Source organism: Prionailurus viverrinus, chromosome A1, assembly GCF_022837055.1.
Source record: "Prionailurus viverrinus isolate Anna chromosome A1, UM_Priviv_1.0, whole genome shotgun sequence".
Lineage (NCBI taxonomy): Eukaryota > Metazoa > Chordata > Mammalia > Carnivora > Felidae > Prionailurus > Prionailurus viverrinus.
In genome coordinates, this window is record NC_062561.1 from 106,348,259 (window position 1) to 106,371,778 (window position 23,520).

The 23,520-nt window shown below is 39.3% G+C and overlaps 1 protein-coding gene and 1 pseudogene across 2 annotated transcripts in view; one reads left to right on the forward strand and one right to left on the reverse strand.

Annotated features, from left to right (window-relative positions):
* Window positions 1–23,520, reverse strand: part of FBN2 (fibrillin 2) — a 257,700-nt gene that overhangs the window by 36,461 nt on the left and 197,719 nt on the right. For both annotated transcript variants that reach the window (XM_047859972.1, XM_047859981.1), the window contains 12 exons: window positions 18,463–18,585; window positions 17,543–17,665; window positions 11,994–12,155; window positions 11,185–11,253; window positions 10,614–10,739; window positions 8,214–8,339; window positions 7,433–7,585; window positions 5,063–5,131; window positions 4,056–4,181; window positions 3,747–3,872; window positions 3,160–3,285; window positions 1,220–1,336 (listed from right to left, as the gene is read on the reverse strand). In XM_047859972.1, the coding sequence (XP_047715928.1) occupies window positions 1,220–1,336; window positions 3,160–3,285; window positions 3,747–3,872; window positions 4,056–4,181; window positions 5,063–5,131; window positions 7,433–7,585; window positions 8,214–8,339; window positions 10,614–10,739; window positions 11,185–11,253; window positions 11,994–12,155; window positions 17,543–17,665; window positions 18,463–18,585 (1,446 nt within the window). The remainder of the gene's footprint in view (window positions 1–1,219; window positions 1,337–3,159; window positions 3,286–3,746; window positions 3,873–4,055; window positions 4,182–5,062; window positions 5,132–7,432; window positions 7,586–8,213; window positions 8,340–10,613; window positions 10,740–11,184; window positions 11,254–11,993; window positions 12,156–17,542; window positions 17,666–18,462; window positions 18,586–23,520) is intronic.
* Window positions 9,502–9,801, forward strand: LOC125166194 (U6 snRNA-associated Sm-like protein LSm3; annotated as a pseudogene).

Below are 23,520 nucleotides of genomic sequence, written 5' to 3' on the forward strand. Positions count from 1 at the left end.
GACTTTACCTGGAGATAAGCTGAGTATATTCAAAGGACAAATAATGGGGCATATTAATACAGAAAAATACATTATAATAAAAATACTCTAGGACTGCTGACATGTGTTTTGCTGACAAAATGCTGAATCTGAAAGAAAAAAATCTTAAGTTTCAGTTCAGCTTAGGGCTGACTGCATTTGAGTACTTTTCAGTTGTCTGAAGGCTGTGCACTCTGATCAAAGCCATAGCAATGTGTCTTTAGCTCTCCCTGGTTGTACAAAGGATCTGAGAAACTAGAGACAAGAAGGTGGTACTTGAAACAATGTCCAATTAGCTCTAAATTTTGTTCACAATGGCAGAATTTTGAAAAAGAAAAAACAAACCAAAACAAAATTGAGAAGAGCGTGTTTTGGGGTAAATCAGAGGTGCATTTGAGCTGTGCTGATCCCATCATGGTAGAAAGCCGGAGACATTATAGGACCAGGTGAACAAAGACACATTAGTTGGGAGGCACCAGCACAGTGCCTGACACGTGGTCAACATTTGTCCTTTCTCTTGCTGTGTCCTCCACCAACTTAAGGAACCTCCCCTACTCACTGCCAACCCCTGTTTTAATCGTTGTCATTTAGGGGTAAACGATACAATCCTGTACCACGCAGAGCCGACACTTTTTAAGTTTCCACTGAAAATTTACAGTTGTTCAACAACTGAAATCAAATAGGTTTCTGAGGGCTGACCTGGACACCTAGCCACTGGCTCACCATTTCTGTGGGAAAAGGCATCTGTGGCTTCAAAGGCTGACAGAAAATAAAAGTTTCAAGACACAACATGTTTTTAAGTTGGAGACTCTGTCAGTATTCGAATATAAATCAAGAATGCGTTGTTTGAAATACTTGGAATAACACTGGAGCAATGACAGGTCTATCTTCGATCCCATTTAAGGGGTAAAAATAACTTCAAACCATAGAGTAATCCCAGTAGATTTACTATCGTCTTCATGGCTTCCCCCCTGTATCGATGGATTGATTGACAGAAGTGCTGAACACAGCAGATTGTCCTGTGATTATTTAAGCCAATCTGTGACTTCAGTTCAGTGGAAATGAGTCAATGTTATTACAATACTTTTCGGCACCAATCAGCAACTTCAGGGATAAAAACATCTTATTTACTCTGGTTTTATTCCTTATTCCAGTATATTATATGGACATAAATAGAAGCAATAAAGGACTGAGAACTTACCCAGGCAATCATTATTATGAGTGAGTTCAAACCCTGGGTAGCAGAGACAGTTATAGGATCCAACCGTGTTTTTACAAGTCCCGTTTCCACACGGATGTCGCTCACACTCGTCAACATCTACAAAGAAACATTGGCTCCAAGGAATTCAATTTTTTAACTAGAAATACACAGCCTGTTAAAGATTTACATTTTTAAAAAGTACAGAGTCACTTATATTTTCCTCATTCAATACTTAGGAACCCCTATTTATTTCGGGAAAATGAGCATGAGGTGGAGAAAACTCTAAATTATAAAACTATCAGATGCGGTGCTGTTGAGTGACTTATAGGCTCATATGGCTAAGCAAGCATCCCTTTGAGTGCAGATGTTTTAACGAACGGGTTTGCTTGTCAACTTTGTAAGGAAACCAGTCTTCTGAAACACTAAACAATTTGTTCTATTAAGCATTATCAACACCACTTCCCCAGAAACTTACATACATTAATTTGATCAGCACAACACAGACAAATTTTAGTTTCCTAAACTTTATGAGTTAACAGAATCCACAATGAAGATGTCTATTATAACTCATTAGTATTAGCCTTCAAGAAATGGAATTTAAAAAAAACGTTTAGAAAGGACTCTTCCTAGAAGACAACAGATTCCCTACACAATGAATTCCAGGCTGTGCGAACTCTTCTATGCAAAAAAAAAAAAGTAATGTTTCTTAGGAAGAAAGCTTTGTTGAAGAGTAGTATTATGAAGGAGTCTCACTGACTTTCATCATGAATGAATTATTAGAATCGAGGGCCTATTTTCTCCATATAAATCTCTGAATCAAATCTCATGTATTTTTTAGCAAATCATGTTATCTCTCTTACAGAGTACAGCCAGGAGAAGCATGCGTGAGCAAGTATTCTCAGAAAGTTCATGCATATAGGGCTAGATCCTCTATTTGTCTTTTGCACAGCATCTCCTAGAGAGTTTTTTCCACCACCACGGCCCAAGTCCACAGGGGAGGTCATAGGAGGCGACGTTTTCCAGGCAGTCCTTGTTGTATGGATATGTCATAAAGGAAAGCAGTTCTATGGTGCTGAAATCTGACATTACTTTTCAGATAGGTAGTATCTTCAATACCAAAATAGTAGATGCATAACTTCAGCTTTTCCTAAACTGAGAATGTGCTAATTATACATAGCCAAGTTTTTGATGTTATTTTCCTCCTTCAAGTGCAAAGCAGGGAGAACTGTTTTGGCTGAGATAGAGCCCATTGTCGACATCAGATTGAAGGAGTTACACTGAGTTCCAAGGGTGGGCTCCATAAGGGCCAGCCAGCCTATCTGCCTTTGCAATCTCATCACCTGTCAGCTCAGCAAGTACTTACTGAACATTATTACTGCTCAGTTACCCATTACATTAGCTATGGGGACATTTTAGAGAGTTTTGGTACATTTCCTGCTAAAAATATTTTTTTAAGAGTTAAAACACAAAAGAAGCAGGTAAGTCCCATGTACTCAATGATTTCGGGAAAAGGTGTATAAGATGTGTGTATGTGTGTGTCTATATATTCATCTCAACCCTCTTGCTCCCACTACTATTACCACTCCCTTGCATTCTTACAGCTGGAAAGGTTTTCTTAAATGGGACCAGAGAAGGGCAAAGGGCCACTGGGTACTGTGGGGACGTCCACATAACCTGGAGTGTCCCAGAGTACGTGGTAAAGTGTGTGAAAGGCATCTGGGCAAAAAGGCTGTGAACAGTGAACCAGAGAGCCAACCGTGGTGTCCCCCTGCTTGCAAATTTTACATTCAACCAAGGCATAAACGGTTTAACAGAGCTAACTTTTGGCCAAGACGGTTTCTGACAGAGACGTGGTAGTCAGTCACAGCAAGTGGCTGACCCATAGTCTCTTCTGGAGTCTCAGGTCACTTCTCTCCTGGAACTCAGGTCCTCCCTCTTACCCATGCACATGGTCTGGTCCTGGGAAGCTTTAAAGCCATTGTGGCAGATGCACTGGTAACTTCCTTGCAAATCCACACACAGGCCATGACTGCAAACATTAGGAATTTCTAAACATTCGTTGCGATCTAAAACAAAAAATAAAACACGTTAGACATATCTGATTTTTATTAAGATTCCTTCATTTTTTCACAGGCATGTTTCTATAACCTGCTACTAATTATTACAGACAGGCTGAGAATGAACCATAACAACAGCTGAATCAAAAAAAAGCAAGGCTTTAAACTCTCCAAGACTTAAAAAAAAATTAGGCCATTCTTACAGGGTGATGGGTATCTCAGGGATACTATTTCATTTTAGGTCTAATCTTTAGAAAATCCAATTGAAGAGATTTCTTTTACCTAACCAAAAACAAACAAACAAACAAAAAACTAAAATACATGGCAAAATAGTTCAATATGAATGAAAAGATTTACTTAGGAAATCATTTCAAAGTTATCTCCGAAAATATTTTTTGGTAGGAAAGCACGGACAACTGCTTAGTGCAGGGAACACAGAATGCTGGGCAAGGAGTCGGTCTCTCTCTCACCTACGCAGGCTCCATTGGGGGACAGTTTGAAGCCCGCGGCACATTCACAGCGGTAACTCCCGGGGCTGTTGAGGCAGTCTGCGTTCCGCTGGCACAGATTATCACCGTTGCTGCACTCGTCGATATCTGAAAAAGCAACAGTTCCATTTAAAGAACTTCCTCACTCCATTACTATGACATTCGCTTCACTAGTTTGGTGACCCGCTCTTCAGTACTGTAGAAGAAACCATAAAAATCGGAAAACCGTCCAAAAATCATTTATGTCTACCAAACTTTCCTGCCTACGGGGTCATGCATCATTCAGATTACCTTCACAGACCAGGAGCAGATCATTGTAACTGAAGCCCGTAGGGCATTCACAGCGGAAACTGCCAATCTGGTTGATGCACACGCCGTTGGCACAAATGCCTGGAATCTCTTTACATTCATCAATGTCTGAAAATGAACAGATTCGGTCAAATATACACGGCTCTGCTTAATGTATGTATCATAAAAACCTCTGATAATGTTATGGGTATGCTGGAATGAGAACACACACTGTCACAAAAATAAATTTTAACACTGATTCAAAATTTAACACTGAATTTACAAAAGCATATAAGGCCATATAACAGCCTATTTCTCTTTAAACAGTGTTGGTAAAATAAGTAGCTGATCAATATATCAGGTGATTTTACTGTCATTGTAGTAAATAAACTTCCTAGAGAATCAAACTTCAAGTTACGTTTCAGGCTCCCCTAACTGCTGCTACTCATGTAATGATGAAAGCTATGTGTCCTTAATTATCTGTACCTTGTTATATACGTATTGATAATGGAGACTTACAATTATATTGCTTACTTAGTCTTTGAGGAAGAAAAGCAGAATGAACAACAGAAAGTACATTCTGAAAAAATTAATGTGGATAATTAATAATTCTGCAAATTCCAAGGTACATCAGTAGAAAGGGACACTGCAAAAATACACCAAAAACATAAACATATACTTAAGGAAAAGAGAGACTGAAGGTTACAATATAGTGGATTGTTTAGAGTCTTCGTGGAAAGGAAAATTAAGATTTCAGCTTGAAATGTATGAAATCTTGAGATAGTCCTGGAACTATCCTAACTCAATCACCAGACTATGCTGACGGAATAAAACCATTATTAACACTTGGGCCGAGTCTGTAAACATGTTAGGTCTTTCTTGCCTAACTATATTAGATCCGAATCCAGATTATTATATTTCAAGGCACTTTAAACTTTAAAAACACTGAACAGACTTTTAAATAATGCTACCTGTAGGTATTAAAATAAACATAATCTGGAAGAACTTACCAACAGCTTTTCCAGTGTGAATGTCAAAGGTGAATCCAGGGATATTTCCACATATGGTCTTGAAGTCAGCTTTAAAATATAAATGAAACAAATCCACTCTTAAAATTCTCAAACTCATTTCAGGTAGCATTTTACATACTATTGCTTGCACTGACAAATATATTTATATTACTCACAAGCATACATCTTAATTTCAGTTATATTTACTCACTAACAGTACCAGCTTCTGCAAGAAGTAGATCTAGGCATTCTTTACCATTATTTTCATCATTAACTTTTTACTGCTCTTTTGTTAGAAGGAAATCATTACAAGATTCAAAATATCTACTTTAGGCATTTAAATTCTTCTGTTCTTTGGAAATGCAGATCTTTAATAATGGTCCACTTTATTCACACTGGAAAACCAGGTTAGGTTAGGAATTTAAAAAGGAATTAAAAATTGCACATAGGCAGAAGTGTGCAAAAAACAGTCTCACAGTGTGAAACAAACAATGAGAAATGAATGAGACATGAATTTTGTCTTATTTTTTTAAACATAAATGTCTTATTAAAATATGAAATTTGAGGCATCAGAAGCAACGCATCATAGAATAAAACAGACTGTAACAGTTATTCCTACACATAATCCGCCAAACTAATAGAAATATAAAATTCTAATCTTTTTAAATGTCTTTTTTTTTTAAATTTATTTATTTAAGAGAGACAGAGACACAGAGATGGAGGGGCAGAGAGAGAGAATATCCTAAGCAGGCTCTGCACTGCTAGTGGGCCTGGAACCTGAAAAACCATGAGATCGTGACCTGAGCCGAAATCAAGAGTTGGGTGCCTAACCAACTGAGCCACCCTGGCACCCCCCCCCCAATTTTAATTTTCTAATTTCTACTCTGATCAGATTGCTTCTGATGCCCATGGTGACACATGTGAGTAAACCTCCTGAAAACCATACTAGGTAAAACACATACTGTATACTACCTACCAAGCGCTATCAAAGGAGGAACTCTAGGTTTCATCCACCAAAACTAACTGAGTATCCACATCACATACAGGGGCACACAATAAATAGATGCTCAATTCAATGGTGTCTAACTGCCTGCCAATGCACCAATTATAATTTATATGCATCCTCTCATTTACTATAACCACATGAGTGAGTTACTGTCATTTTTAATTTATTATCTCTATTCTATATATGAGGAATCCATCTCACAAAGGAGAAAAGGATCTGCCGAAGGTCAGATAATAGCAGAGCTTCAATATAAATACAGACCTGTCCTCTTACACCTAAGCCTCACCCTATACTTCCTCTTAGAAGAAGTGGTATTTAATTTCCCAAATCAGTGATCTTCAACCTCGTGATGGGAGTTTTTAAATTAGAGAATTGTAAAAATGTTTCCATTTGTTTTTTTTGTTTTTGTTTTTGTTTTTTGGAGGAAAACTATGGCAAGCGAGTTATGAACATCCATTTGCCCACTGATTTAGAGCCGCTGAGAAAGACTCCACAGGTCACTCTTCATCATTTTTCTCCTTACCTTTCATTTCATGGAACATTTAAATACATACATATCCTAAGCAATACCTGGCCACAAATGCAAAATCATTGTTTCTTATTTGTCCTATTGGTTCAAAGTTTAGTATCAACTATTAAACTAAACAGTATACAACTATTAAAAGTAACCACTTCCTACATCACAAAAGAGCCTGAATGGGCAACAGTTTTAGGATATTTTTTTGGTTCTTGTAGCTATTCTCTTTTAGTTTTTCTTTCAAAAGAATCTGAGCTTCTGAGAAAAGTTTTACCACATGAAGACAAGTTTTATTTTCTGCCTAAAAATTTCAGATACATTTGGGGAAAAAACACATAAGAAACATGTTGGCAATAGGTTGCTTTCATGTACAGTTTGCTTGTCAAATCCTTTTTTTTTTTTTTGCATATTTTCAAGACTGAAACTAAAACAATACTTAATGAATTTGATGGACTTGAAGTTACTGCAAGTTTTTAAATCAAAATATATCTTCCGGGTTGAGCACAATGACAAATAGTTGCTCAATAAATATCTGCTTGATGAATAAATGAATAATCAACTAGTACAGTGTAAAATAATGAATTTAAGTGGACTGGGGCTGTAAATTTTAGCTGTTTAGCAGTAGAGCCTGTTTTCAACATCCCAGACTTCCCCTCAAAAGATATGCCAGGAACCAGTATCTGAGCCCCAAGAAGGGCCGCTTAGGAGACTGGCTGTATGATGTTCCTGGACGTTCTCAGAACTAAACACATGTGGTTTTAGTTCACATTTGCTTTTTACTATGTGGTCACATAGGTGTATGTGTCACCGGCCTGGCCTCTGGCAGAAGCATGAGCTATGTGCTCACCTGTTCCTGGTGTTGGGCACGGCTCACAGGGTTTGTTCCACGCTTTGCCCACATTGTACGTGCAGCAGCACATCCTCTTTGTCACATTAAAAGGCAATTCATTCTCACAAGTGGTTCCGTTATAGCTCCGGTAGCAAAAGCTTTTTCTCATGTCTATGAGCAGAAAAACAAGCCAACCAGTCACAATCATAGCAGGAGGCAGCTAATAGTGGAGTCCACATACCTGGAGACACCAAACCTTCTTGATTAATAACTCCAGAATATTCCTCGGTCATTTGGAGGTATCTTAAAATAATTCTTTAAGTTGAATCTAAATCACTTCTAGGTTAACAGCTACATCTCCTGTTTTCAAACAGGGGATTTCATTTATAATTTTCTTAGGAAAAAAATTAACAGGTATTTGTTTCTCTACTCAAAGGCATTTATTTAATTTTAAAAGTAACATATATTAAATACATATTTTATTTTAAACAATCTATTATTTGTAAAATAATGTTTACTTTACATGAATGGAAAACAAAAATTATTTAGGAACAGAAAATCCAAACATTTGATGACATGTTGTATATCAGACTTAAGCTTTTTAAAAGGTACCTATATAGTCCAAGTTCAAAAACATAATACAGAGTCAGAAGTGTATAAGACTTTGAGATACTTCATAATTCATAAACACCTTCCAACCTTTCTGAACAATAATTCTGAGACACAAGTGCCTGAAATACAAGTGCTGGCTGGGAAGCTAACAACCGTGACCTAATTATTCTCTGAGACCATTACCTACCCATGCAGTTGTGGCCTCCATTGACCTGCATGTATTCAGGAGGGCAAATGCAGGTGTAATTGCCCAGCGTGTTGTAGCAGGTCCCAGGCCCACACACACCAGGATGTGCAAAACACTCATCAATATCTAGAGTGGGCAAGAATATCCATTAATTGATGAAGTTATTTTTCCATGAATTTATATTATTTAAACTACTAAGCAAAGTATATTGCCGATTCCCCAAATCCATATTTTTTTAAAAAATTATAATTTAAAGCAATTATACTGAAAATACCCCCCAAATACGTATTTACATGGCAAAAAGTGTGTCTTTTTCAAAGAAAAAAAAAAAAACGCTAGTGTTAAAAAACAAAGACGATCAACAGACATTTTTCTAAACTGGTAAAAATAATGTGAATGCTCCTATTTTTTCAAATAAAATTTTAAGTGACTTTTTTTTAATGTTTATTTATTTTTGAGACAGAGACAGAGCATGAATGGGGGAGTGTCAGAGAGAGAGAGGGAGACACACAATCTGAAGCAGGCTCCAGGCTCTAAGCTGTCAGCACAGAGCCTGATGTGGGGCTCGAACTCACGGACCGTGAGATCATGACCTGAGCCGAAGTCGGACGCTTAACTGACTCAGCCACCCAGGCACCCCTTAAGTGAAAGTTTTAAGTGAAATTCCATATTCTTCAAATGGAACTGCTTTAAAGCTTACTGTTCACTTACGTCATTTAAACTAGTACCAACTTTAAAATGAATGCAGTTAGGAAAGCCTTTATCTTTTTTTTTTTTTAATTTAATAGGTGACCCACAGTGTCACATCAGTTTCAGCTGTACAACTGAGTGATCTGACAAGTTTATACATTATGCTATGTTCACTGCTACCATCTGTCCCATTACACTGTTATTACGATATCAGTGACTGTATTCCTTATGCTGTGGCTTTAACTCCCTTGACCTCTTCATCCTGAAACTGGAAGCCTGTTATCTCCTTCTCCTCTTTACCTAATTTTGCCCATCTTCCCACTCCCCTGCCTTCTGGAAAACATCAGCTTGTTCTCTGGGTTTATAGGTCTGATTCTGAGGACAGCCTTTATCTTTATAGCTCCTTTCAAGTGAGTACCCCATTCACGGATTCCAGAAGTATCACAGATGCTAGTTATTCTCTATTAAATCATCCTTCTTCCAGAAGCATTCACCTAACACGTTCTAAAACAAAGGTTATGGCATTTTCATATTTCTGGAGATGGGGAGAGACTCGTATACTCTGGCGAGAGTGGGGAGAGGGAACGTGGTTTGAAACATGGCAGACGACGTGGACCAGCAACGAACTACCAACACCGTAGAAGAACCCCTGGGTCTCATCAGGCCCAGCCTGGATGAGCGAATTTATATGAAAATGAGAAACCAAAGAGAACTCCCACCCAGATTACATGCTCATGATCAGCACTTAAAAATGATACTGGGAGATGTGGAAGAAACTATGACTACTACAGAAATTGATAAGGAAACATACAAGATATAGAAGTCAACAAAATGGAATATTCCAACGCTCTTGGTCCGGGGAGTTGCACTAGTTGCCTCTCCATTAACAGTTGGCTGAAACAAACCATTTATTGTGTATGGAATATAGGAGATGTTGTAGGACTGCCTCCTTAAATGTAAAAGGCATTCAGAAGAGAAACTCCCCAAATTTCTGACATTAAGAAATTTTTATTTTTTTCCAACCCTTTCAGTAAATGTAATCACAATGAAAAAAAGAAAGGTTACAATGGAAACACTTATATTACATGTTTAATGTTCATTTTTAGAAGCACTCATTCATTCATTCTGCAAATAAACATGGAGATTCTATCTTAAGTCAGAGCTCGTAGCTACCAAGAGAACCAAGATGTGGGCCTCTGACCAAGAAGCTCCTAGTCCCGCGGGGAGAAGCCAGGCCCCTGAGAGGAAGATTACTGTGCCATGTGAGAAGGGATGAGATCGAAGCAAGAAAGGCATCAGCATAATCTTTGAATGTCTTACTATGCCTTTTAACATTTAAAAATTAATGCAAAATAATAACTTAATAGTTGCCTTCAAGCTTACCTATTTTCTGTGTATAAAATATAACTCGTACCATCATTTGAACTAATAACTTACTTGATACGGAATGCTTTCATACTGATCCAGCTTTTGCCATTTATACTCAACTCATGCACTCAGAGAAAAATAATAGTAAATTATAGCAAATGAGCTGTAAATTAATTTATCTATCATCATCCAACTGAGCACCAATGATGTGAAAAGATAATAGCTATGGACCAGGCTAACAGATCCTTTGACAGAATATGAGGATGGGCCCTTGTCTCCAAGCCTGACTGGTAATTTTATTCTAAAGAGCGCTATTAACGTTTAAGGGTCCATGCAGCTCACCTTCACAGATGCGGGTTTCCTCGCTGAGGTAGTAACCCTGCGGGCACTCGCACTGGAAGCTCCCAAAAGTGTTGATGCAGTTTCCACCTTGGCAGAGACCTGGTAACTCCTGGCACTCATCAATATCTGTGGAAGGAGAGACAGCTCACTCACAACAAATACCACCATCGAGAACAAGAGTCACTTTTAGAACTCTCAAATGTGTGATACTGTAAGACCCGCAGACTTCCATGCGTCTGTGTGAATTCATACTTAGAGGATAGGCTTCTTGTGACCAGGAGTGTTTTTTTTTTTTGGCTTTGTTGTGCAAATGTACTAAAATCTGAGAAGAGTGAGCAAAGCAAGCTGGAGATGACTGCACAGACAGCTTCTCCGCAGAGCAGGCAGATCACTGCCATGGTTCCTATCTTTCTGAGTGACAAGCGCTAATTCAGCATCTTGGTAACTGACTGCACATCTGTAATTTTGTTAACTATTCTCATTCAGATTGCTCCACACTGACCTTTCTACCAGCTTTTCTCTAAACTCTTTACCTTGTTTAAATCTGGGTGACAATGAGAGGTGCACTCACCTTCTAAGATGATTGTGATGGGGTTAGGTCTGAAGCCCTCTCCTCCGGGACACAGGGTGTAATATTCAGCTATAAAACACAGAAGAGAAGAGAGGTGAGATCGATGGTTCAAGTGGCTGAGACAATGAAGAGGCATCTTTCAGTTGCTGGGCTCAAAATACACATCCAAAGAGGGGTAAGCTATATTTTCCTTAGTGCCTTTGCAAATATATTTTAAAAGTATATTACATTTTACTTGAATTACGGTCACTGCTTCAAAAATTACATACACAGAATAACTAAAACCATTTGTTTTTGATTAAAGAAAAAAAAACTTCAGCACAGACCATTTATATCGCAACTTTTTTTGCTAGTAAAAACAAAAACAAAAACAAAACAAAACCCAGAAAGACTCAACAATTCAAAAGTTTCATCTGTGGCCCTATCAGAAAAGGCATTTCAATGTCAGACATCATTTGACTGACCTCAGGAATACACCATGTCTAGGAACCCAAACTACCACCAACTCTGAGATAGTCTCAGAAATGGGCTTTCTTTGTGATTACCACAGAGGACTGATAACATCACCATTCACACTGGATTGTGGTTAAAAAACTTTTTTTTTATCATATCATGGAAAACGAAAAAAGAACAACTGTAATTCCTTTTATATAAAACGTTCTTGGCTGCTTTCAGCATAATCACTGAAATCAGTCCAAAGTCAAACTCGGATCCCTTGCCACAGACCCCACCCCCAGCACAAGAATAAAATGGCAACGAGTCTTCAGCCGCCAGTTTGTTCCCTTCCTCTTCCCCAGCTCCATACTCACTGCTGTTGACAGGGGGGCACGTCTCACAGGGGTTGCCCCAGGCCTTTCCCAGGGAGCAGCAGCACGAGGAACGACTGACGCCCACCCCAATCTCGGTGTTGCAGGACAGACTCCCGTCTCCTCGAGGACCAAACTTCAGGTAGCAGTTGCCTACTCGGTTGTCTGTGGAGCAACACAGGAGCTTAAAACCGTCTGTACCTTAGCAAGAATTCCTTTTCAGAGAGAGGTTGCGCAAATGACAAAGTTCAAATTTCACACATTCATTTTAATCTCTAGCACAAAGCAATCTCTAGCTTTAAACCTTTCCAAGATTGCATAGTAGGAATGAAATTATGACCGACTTTCCTAGGTTCAGAAATCCATACACATTGCTGACAAACAAAATTGTGAGAAATTGTTCAACTGGGACCTTCTCTATCTTCACTAGTCTGCATGCAAGAAAATTTTGCTATAATCAATTGATATGAATCATAAGTTTATCAATAATGGAAATAAAATCCCGGAGAAGTCAATCAAAACCTACGTATCCAATCAAAGAAATGTCGATAACTCCATCTCCTTCTCTCCATTATCTGGTTTCATCTTAGTTTGCACAGAGAACATTGAGAGTTTGGGGAAAGACACTCAGTAACAACTTTAGAGAGGATACTTAAGACATCAAAGAATCTCAGTCTTCCTCTTTTTCTAATCCATAATTATCATCTAGATCATTAGTTCCATCACTTTAAATACTGTGTTTTTGCTGAGAACTCTGAAATTTACAGTTCTTTCATCACCCCCCCCTAGAACCTTACATCATTCTGTCAGCTGCCACCTTGATTTTTCAACCTCAGATAGCTAATAGTTAAAGTTAACACATCTAAAATCAAACTCTTGATATTCCTTCCACCACAGACAAAATCTATTCTATTCCTCTCCGTATCTTCCCCAATAAACACCAGGTCCCTCATTTTTTTCAGTTGCTCAAGCCCTAAACCTTGGAGTCAGTCTTTGACTCTTACTCATCTCTTATTCAACCCAGTAATAAAGTCTGTCACTTCTTTTTAATTTTTTCATGGTTTTTATTTATTTTTGAGACACAGAGACAGAGCATGAGCAGGGGAGGGGCAGAGAGAGAGAGGGAGACACAGAATCCGAAGCAGGCTCCAGGCTTTGAGCTGTCAGCACAGAGTCCGATGTGGGGCTCAAATTCACAGAGTGTGAGATCACGACCTGAGCTGAAGTCAGATGCCCAACTGACTGAGCCACCCAGGTGCCCCTAAAGTCTGTCACTTCTACCTTCAAAATCTGTCTGGAGTCTGACTACTCACCACTGCCTCCATCTCTACAACTTGAACCAAGCCACCACCGCCGCTCCTGGACCACTGAAAAGGTCTCCTATGTCAATGTCATCTCTTGATTTCAGTCCTTGACCCAACGACGGTCCACTTTCCCCACCATACCCAGAGTAACCCTTCAGAAGGACTTCCGATGGCTCCCCTTCTCAATCAGCATAATCTCACGTCCTTACCATGGTCTACGATGTAGATTTCATCCCTGGCTGCACACGAGAGTCACTTGGGCAGCCTCTTATTATTTATTTTTATTTTTCTCATTTTGTTGTTGTTGCTGAATCAGGTGCGGAGATACAAGCTAACTCATGGTTCTGCTCTTACTAGGTTTGCATTCATTCATCCCTCCCATTCTCTTTTATCCTTCTTTTCCACTCCCCTTCCACATCCCCTACTCAGCCATCTGACTGTGTTTAATGGTATCTTTTTGTCTGAGTTCTTGCAAAGGGAGTACTTTTGTTTCCTTGAGCACATCTTAAATTTACACAAATGGTATTTTGTCACAGATCTCATTCCATTTTTATTACATTCAATCTGTCAACTCTACTGTGTTCAAGTGTCATTTTTAAAAAATCTATCTACTCTTCAGAAATGGTTTCTAGGTCCCTGCTACCACAAATACTGTGGCAGTGACATCTTTACCCAGGTCTCTGGATGGGCCTCTGAGTTACTTTTGTTGCTGTCTAGCACCAGGACACAAATTGCTGGTTCACAGTGTTTCCATATTCTAAGCCTTCAGTATCAGGAACAGAGTCACTGTCATTTACCATCTGTATCTTTCAATTTTTTTTAAACTTTTTTAATGTTTTTATTTATTTTTGAGACAGAGACAGAGCATGAGCAGGGGAGGGGCAGAGAGAGAGGGAAACACAGAATCCGAAGCAAGCTCCAGGCTCCGAGCTGCCAGCACAGAGCCGATGCGGGGCTCAAACCCACAGACTGTGAGATCATGACCTGAGCTGAAGTCGGACACCCAACCGACTGAGCCACCAGGTGCCCCAAGCATCTTTCAACTTTTTACAAGTAACTTTGAAAATAATGTACAGAAAGAAAGGCACAGTGGAACAACTTGACCAGAAATTCTAATAAGAATTCAATCCTAACTCAAATTTTTATTCCATATTTTCTTGGTTTTGGAAAGATGTATGCCTGAAACGGTCCTGTGAATGCAACTAACTGCCCACTGGCTGCCATGCATGAACCTGTAACAAATCCATTTTGTAAAAAACTGATTCCACATTTCAAACACATCTGCAATAGCTTCTAGCTTATCATTACTTCTTGTTCTTCTTTTCCTTGCATCATTTAAAATACAATGCCTGAAGACACTTTTGAAAACTGGGACAGCTCCTTTTTTTGATGAGGAAAGGACAGCTTATTTCTTTGCTCCACAAATAAAAACATTTTCATTTTCAGATTTATCAACACCAGCTAGAGTAGTCAATCCAATGATTTTTATTTCTACATACTGTATTTCAATATCCTTTGTCGAAACACCTGCCTTCATTGTTAGTCCCCTTAAGAACCTAATCAATTAAACTTGGTGTCTAAAAGAATATAGGGACCTTGGATGATTCAGGTACTTGTAAAATGTGGCATGTTGAAGTTTTCCCTATTGACTAAGACATGAGAATAGTATATTTCCTCTATCTAAATAAATCTATTACTCACTCTTTTGATTCCTGAATTGGGAAAAAATCTCATCTAGGATATGAGCCTCTGAAGACACACAGCCTAGCATTTTGCTTCTATGATCAATTTCACCATCACCTTTGGAATCTAGACTGTAATCTGTGTTGTATTCATAACTGATCCACCTGACAGTTGGGAAACATTTTCCACATTCAATTTTCTTCTCTTTGTCATAAAGTGAAACACTTATCAACTCTCAACTGTGTTCAATACATGCTTCAAGAAGATTCCAAATAGAGTGTCTCTAGCTTTCTTTTATACCTTCTCAAAACATAATGCCATCCCCTGGGCAACACAGTAAGAAAATTGGAGGAGTGTTTGATGTTTTATTTCACTATTGTGTCAAACCTTCGAGGTGATGGCATGGTTATCACTTTAGTGTAAATTCATCTTTGTTTTGAGCATCACTGCACCTAACTGATGAGTAATGATGAAATAAAACCTAAAATAATAAAATGGCAAAACATTTTAAGACAAAGGAAAAATAAGATCACTAATATCTCATCATGTATCTTAGACTTACAAGAGGGTCCAATGGACCATTATGGTACTTGTGAGACAGAATGAGTATCTGTTCTTTGGAAGACCTCTAAGAAAAAAAATAAGGCCATGAAGCATCAATCCATACAAAGAGTTAGAAACTGCTCTAAAAACAAAATTAAAATCTAAGTTGATTATATCTGGAGGGTTAATCTGGGTGCTGTTATTCAAAAAAATTCTCTGCAAGGATACCTTGGTCTCCACTTCTAACAGTAGAACAGAAGGCTCCTTAAGGTCCATGTTCCTACCAACACTTTATATTATCCAAGTTTCCAAAGTTTTGCCAGTCTTACCAAGTTAGAGTTATATAATTGTTTTGATTTTTTTTCTTATTACTAATGGTTTTGGGCATTTGCTTATGTTAGTTCACTTTTGAAGCCCTCTCTTTTTAAGTTTATTTATTTTTGAGAGAGAGAGAGAGAGAGAGAGAGAGAGAGAGAGAGAGAGGCAAAGAGAGGAGGGAGGGAGGGAGGGAGGGAGGGAGGGAGGGAGGGAGGGAGGAAGAGAGGGAGAGAGAGAATCCCAGGCATGCTCTGTGCTGTCAGTGTGGAGTCCAAAGCAGGGCTCGAACCCATGAACTGTGAGATCATGATCTAAGCTGAAATCAAGAGTCAGACACCTGACCCACTGAGCCACCCAGGCACCCCTGGAGTTCTCCTTTTATCAGTTGCCTGTTCATAGCCTTTGTTCCAACAAAGCTTTTAAGCAATACTGAGTCCCCAGTGACTCAATTTCTGGGCATGGAGCACCATCGTCATATTTTTAAGGTTTCAAATGGGATGTTACTCTGCAGCTAGGGATGAGAGCCACTTTGTGATCTGGGCTATTGCTCCTTCTCTGACTCCTGTCCTCAAACTGTGCCCACGTTCATCCCCACTCACCCTCCTCTTACTATATACACCCTTGCTGCTATGTTTCCAATGCCAGCACTGCCCTCCCACAGCCCTGTGCACCGGCTGTTCCTGTCCTTCGGAGGCTTCTCCTCTCCAAGCTGCAACTGGCTTGCTCCTTCCTTCATGGATCTGCCCCATCCCAACATAACACAACCCTTCTTCTCCAACAGCCACCAGTGAAAGGAAGTGCTTCTGCTTTTATCTGTCTCCCTGGCACAAGGACATTAACACGAGAGCAGAGAACGTGCTCACTCTGTTTGCGTTGTAGTTCTAGCAGCTGGAATAGAGGCACTCAATATTTATTAAATGAATGACTTTGAATTAAAACGTCAGAACTCGGGGTATCCATAAATCATAACTAAATGATTATGTATAATCATTTGACACTGAAAACAGCAGGTAGACTTCTACTAAAGCAAGGACTTAGCCTTTTTCTTTGGTATTCTCTCAGGCAATTCCCCAGATCATTTACTCCTCTAGGTAAATGTTCATTGAGATGCTGAAATAGAGCAGGCAGCAAAAGGTGGACAATTATCTTCTGATCAGAGACGTCAGGAAAGTTGATGAGAGACTCAGAAACCTTCGTGACTGCCTTCCTTCCTTCCCTTCAACCTGCTTTACTCCAGTGGTGGTGCTCATGACATCCAGCTCCAACTCCTCTCTTCTCTTCACTTCATTTATTTCCTTTCATGGCCCTTCTCATGGGAAGGAGAAACAGAGATTCCAATGACTCTGCCCTTTGTCCTGGCTAATGCACTGGACAGGGAGCCAGGCAACTCTCAACACTGCCTCAGCTCTGCCCTTCCAAGCCCTGAGATCCCAAGGAAGTTATTGCACCTCCTGGGGTGCTGGTTCTCAAGTCTGTGAAAGCAGGAGGAGGTTGGAGCAGGTAGCTCAAAAATTCCTGTTTTAAAAATACTATTGGAAGACAAACACGACAAAAGTGACCATATCTACTGGTAACCTGGAGTTTCTTAATGGACTCTTTTGTTTTCAAACTAATTGTAGCAAGTACTCATCACAGCGCACTACCAAGAAAGTCTGAGTATTTAACTCTGTATAATTCTGTTTGTTTTGTATCTCCTTCACTTACCAACACAACCCACACCAGTGGGGTTCAGCTGGAAATCAGGGGGGCAGTTACACTCGTAGCGACCAGGAGTGTTGACACACAGGCCGTTGACGCAGTTGATGGGATCTGCACATTCATCAATATCTAGGAAAAGCATTTAAAATGTCCACATTAGCATCTTTACTTTCTCTGTGCATGCTTCTATTTCAAAGAATTTGGTGGAATCACTGCAAATTGTTAAAGATCTTTGGGAAAGCCTCAGCACAGTGAGATACAGATCAAATCCTTGTATATACCTACAACAAGTAATACCAACCACACGATATTCATAACAGTATCATTTAATATCTTAATATCTTGAATGAATAATAATTAAATGTTGGAATTCTGAAGAAGAAAAAAACACATCACCATCTGCTTAACTAAAATTACATATGTATATGTATACACATACACACATTTATACAAAGAAAGTTTCCTAGTTTCATGTCAGATATTTAATATTAAGTTGCTTATATTAAAAATGTTATCAATTCCGGGGCACCTGGGTGGCGCAGTCGGTTAAGCATCCGACTTCAGCCAGGTCACGATCTCGCGGTCCGTGAATTCAAGCCCCGCGTCAGGCTCTGGGCAGATGGCTCAGAGCCTGGAGCCTGCTTCCGATTCTGTGTCTCCCTCTCTCTCTGCCCCTCCCCCGTTCATGCTCTGTCTTTCTCTGTCCCAAAAATAAATAAACGTTGAAAAAAAAATTTTTAAATAAAATAAAATGTATCAATTCCATAGTTAAAAATAAATGTGTCATAATGTAAATTTCTTTTTCCAAAAACTGCGTAACACAAGGTATATAGAAAGCTAAGCAGAAACTTCAGGAATTTGTATACTTAGCACAAAACATTCATCTCAACTAATCCGAACACAATCAAGCCCTTAGCTTGCAGTACCTGTACAGTTTCCTCCGGTTCTGTCCAATTCATAACCATCATCACAGATACAATGAAACATTCCAGGCAAATTATTACATGTTCCAAACACACAAATATTTTGGAAGGAGCATTCATCAATATCTGAAGATAAAAAAACAGTAGTCTCTCATTTACAAAGACATTTTGATTTAATGTACATAATGTTAATAAATTTTTCTATCTCCCCAGATGTTGTTTTGCAGTAAAAAATTTTGTTTTTTGACACGGTAGACCACATAAATGGCCAAGGACTAATGTTTATCTATGGAACCAAGACCGAAAAGAAATATTTTATTTTACTGAGCATTTTAACTATCTTGGGTTATAATATACTTAAAAAAGAAGAGTTGGCCTGAGTCATAAAAATAAACTACATACAAACATATCAAAGGATTGTAAAAAATTAAACATAAAAACAAATTCCAACATTTTAATAATTTAATACAGAGATGTTTTATAAACATCCACAACATACAAAGTATATAACATAATATTTTAAATTTAAAGATATCATTTAAAGTATTGAAGTTTGGGGCGCCTGGGTGGCGCAGTCGGTTAAGCGTCCGACTTCAGCCAGGTCACGATCTTGCGGTCCGTGAGTTCGAGCCCCGCGTCAGGCTCTGGGCTGATGGCTCAGAGCCTGGAGCCTGTTTCTGATTCTGTGTCTCCCTCTCTCTCTGCCCTTCCCCTGTTCATCCTCTGTCTCTCTCTGTCCCAAAAATAAATAAACTTTGAAAAAAAAATTTTTTTAAATAAAAAAAAAATTATTAAGTATTCAAGTTTAACTTCTTAAAAACTTTTATTATCCTGTCATCTAATCTGTTATCATAAACTCAGTGTTAGCCAGGGAAATATTTTTTTTCTAACAGACTGTATTAAGATCACCCATTGTCCTACATTCTCACAAATTTCATTAAAATGTCTCCATTGAAGTCATAAATTTATGAAACTCTTCCATGAAGCTTTAACTCAAAGTCAAAAAAGAAGTCACCCTTCCTCATTCATATGAAAATGAAGGCATGTATGTGTGTGTACAGCTGTAGAAATATTCTGTATTTCTACTCCTAGGAAAAGGTTGGACATTTTTGTACACAAATGACCTCATATTCTGAGAATGTAAAGCAGGTATGTCATTCTAGGCTAGACTAGACCAGTCATGCTAACATGAGGTCGAGAGACAGACCTTAAGTTAAAAAAGGTCTGCTGGTCATTCCTGATAGTTAAAAAATGGTAAGTTTTAACTGTATTAGATTTCAAGTTTTGTTCAAACTGTGTTTAAAAGATCAACTGACATACAGGGGCACCTGGGTGGCTCAGCTGGTTAAGCAGCCGACTCTTGGTGTCGGCTCAGTTCGTGATCTCACGGTTCGTGAGTTGGAGCCCCACACTGGGCTCTGTGCACAAGGAATGGAGCCTGCTTTGAATCCTGTCTCCCTTTCTCTGCCCCTCCCCCACCTGTGCACTCATGCTCTCCAGTGTGTGTACCGTCTCAAAATACATGTTAAAAAATTTGTAAAGACCAAATGGTGCATAAATGTGTCTTTTCTTGTGTTGAGGCTATAAACAAAGTTATTCTCTTTACACAAATGAATAAAAAAGACTCATTTAACTAGTTGATAACTGAACTGTGTTCCTCTAGAAATGAAAATGGAATTGTATTGTCAACCCTCTTCAGATTCATTTGACTTTTAAATGACCTTTATTAGAAATAACTTCCAGGGGCGCCTGGGTGGCGCAGTCGGTTAAGCGTCCGACTTCAGCCAGGTCACGATCTCGCGGTCCGTGAGTTCGAGCCCCGCGTCAGGCTCTGGGCGGATGGCTCGGAGCCTGGAGCCTGTTTCCGATTCTGTGTCTCCCTCTCTCTCTGCCCCTCCCCCGTTCATGCTCTGTCTCTCTCTGTCCCCAAAATAAATAAAAACGTTGAAAAGAAAAAAAAATTTTAAAAAGAAATAACTTCCATTTAACTAATGTAATAATTGTGTGATACTTACATTTACACAAGTGAAAAATAAGGTATTTTAGAAAACTGCCTTTTTTTAAAATTAAAACATACTCAAATGTCAACAATACAGAAAAGTTCTAGCAGCAAATCGGGAGGACAGAAACAACACAGAAAATAAAGCAGCAAAAGCAGAAAATCACTCAGAAATCCATCCACCCAGAATTATGATTGATCAATATTATTCCAAATACTTCTCTATGCATATTCACAGACTGAAGCTGAGTTTCTATGCATAAGATCAATTTGTACGTATCTCGACAGTTCCTCAAATACTTTCCAATGTTAAGAATTGTTGAAACACACTAAAAATTGATCCTCTTTTCCCTTTATGTTAAATTTCAAATATAGTTTCTAAACAGTATTAAGGGATTCCGTGCTAGGAATGGTAAGAAAATGAGCATTTGCATTCGCTTCCAACTCATTTTTGTTATTTCTGTAACTTTCACTTTTTAAATGTTTATGGCATTTACCATAATCTCTGAAGTAATTAGTATTGATTCTTAATGGAGTAAGGTTTTCACTGCAACTCTTACATTTATTTCTCAATTGATGGTGTTGCATTGCTGATAAGGTTTTTCCCCCCAATAAGGGAGGGCCCACAGGTGTTTTCTCTCTACATTAATTTCCTATGTGACAATATGCCCCGTGACTTTATAACTGACTGACTGCTGACGTGGAATATCCTCCAGTCACGTGACCTCAGAACTCTGTGGACATTGTTCTCACGTCTTTCAGTATCAAATGATTCTGTTTTGTTCCTGACTTTCCTTTTCTGTCTAGAGCCTGAAGGTTCCTTATCCTTCTCTAAAACTTAAGTCAACCAAAGTAATAAGGCTTAGGTCCTTTCTTCCATCTCAAGAAAATGTGTGGCTGTTTGGTACTGTTCTCTATTTATTTTGAGCTCTCTACCTCCTGGACACCAATTATACTTGTTTATGGCCCTGGTCTTTTCTCGAATCACATTAACGTCTTCCTCCTTTCATGTTCCTATGTTTTTGTTCGCCTATTTTTGCCCTTTCTCTATGCTAGTAGTAATTATGCTTTCATCTCAACCTTTTCTGTTCTCTGACATCTCTATTCAATAGTTCTCCAATTTTGCTGTGGTGGTACCCGCTTCTTTTGTTTCCCATACTTCTGCACTTTCCTTTTGTCTTCTCTTATTTTTATAATCTCTTCAAATGTCGGGCGCCTGGGTGGCTCAGTTGGTTGAGCATCTGACTTTGGCTCAGGTCATGATCTCATGGTTTGTGAGTTCTAGCCCCATGTTGGGCTCTGTGCTGACAGCTCAGAGCCTGGAGCCTGCTTCAGATTCTGTCCCCCCCTTTCCCTCTGCCCACCTTCCACTGCCCCGCTCACACTCTGTCTCTCTCAAAAATAAATAAACATTAAAAAAAATTCACAATCTCTTCAAACATGTTCACACATATCTGTGTTTGTATCAAGGTTGTCCGTGGCACAAGGCACCTGTGGGAAATGTGCTTTCTTTCCCCAGATAGTGTTCTTCGACTCTGGGTTGGTTCTTTACCTTTTGTGTGTTCTTTCACTGTTCTTCCACAGGATGCCTGCATAGTTCATATCACATATTTTCAAACTGTGTATGCACTGCTTGGTCAGCTCTTCTAGGAGTTTTATACACTAATACACTTTAGATGGAGTGTTTTGATATCCCCTCCCCATCTTTATCTGGGCATTATTTGGAAGACAGGCTGGGGCACAAGTTTCATTAGAGCTGCTATTCTGTTAGCCCAAACTTTCCTAAGGCGGAACAGGAGTGGGGACAAAAATGAGAAGAGCTGCCCTGGGCTCTATGTGCCCTCTGCTAATGAACCTGGCCTCTGCTCTGTCTTCACACACGATACCAAATGGTGTGCATCCATGTTTACTCCACTGACAGAATCCTAAGCTGTTCCTGAGGAGCTTTCTCCAGGTTTTATATTCTCCCATTTTGGTGGAGAATATTGAGAAAGGGCCAACTGCACCAAGTGCTTGGACTCTACAGAAATTCTGAGACTGGGAATTGTTCTGTGGTGAGAAGTAGATGCTGAGGAGAAAATAGTGATCAGAGGGTCACTTCAGAGCGGCATATATTTATAATCAAATAAGAAGACCTGAATAAATTAAATTACTGAATTCAGGAGAAACTGTGCAGATGAGACAGATGTTAGAGACAGGGATAAGACAACTTCAAGGAGAAACAGGCAGAACCATGGAATAACATTTTTGGGATCTCAAAACCTGGCGTTTAGCAAAGAGGAGCAGGGTGTCACCGAAGATGAACTCCTTGTGAGCCACTCTCCTTGCCCTGGCAGCTGGCATTTCCCTCCCTGGCAATGACAGACTGTGAAAAACCAACACGTGAGGGAAGGGTAGTAAATACACAGTGTCCAGCCTCACCTCAGGGAAGGTCTGAAAGGGCGAAGGCCACAGATAAAGGACAAGAATTATGAAGGAGGAAATTATTACACTCAAAGAATTAATTTTTGAAATTTTCTGTTAGCAAAGTATCTGGCTACTGCTCCCTTGTTCCTTTTCCCAACAACTCTTGTCAAGTGGAGGTGAGCAATAAATCATGTAATCCCAGAACCACAATGACTCACATTTTCTACTAATTGGCTTTGGTACCTACAAGAAACCAGGACTGGAGGCGGGGGGGGGGGGGGGGGGGACTCAATCTACAGTGACCTTGTATGAAATGCATTAGACTCTGCTCAATCTAACAGGTCAACACGGAAGCATGAATGCTTCCAGTTTGTACGATCTTCCCCAGGGGGTAGTCTTCGTTCTCTTCTTCCGAGTCTCTGAAAATTGGTGGACATTTATGGAAAATGGAGTGACCTTTTAGGCACACCTTCTTTCCTTAGCACCACTTCGGGTAGTGAGGCAGAGACAGGCTCTAATTGAGCCATTTCTAGATGGTATAATTGGGTTTTGTTTGGTTGCTACTGGTGAGGGGTGTGTGTGTGTGTGTGTGTGTGTGTGTGTGTGTGTGTGTGTGTGTGTGTGTGTGTATTTGCTATTTCTGGTCATTTGATTAG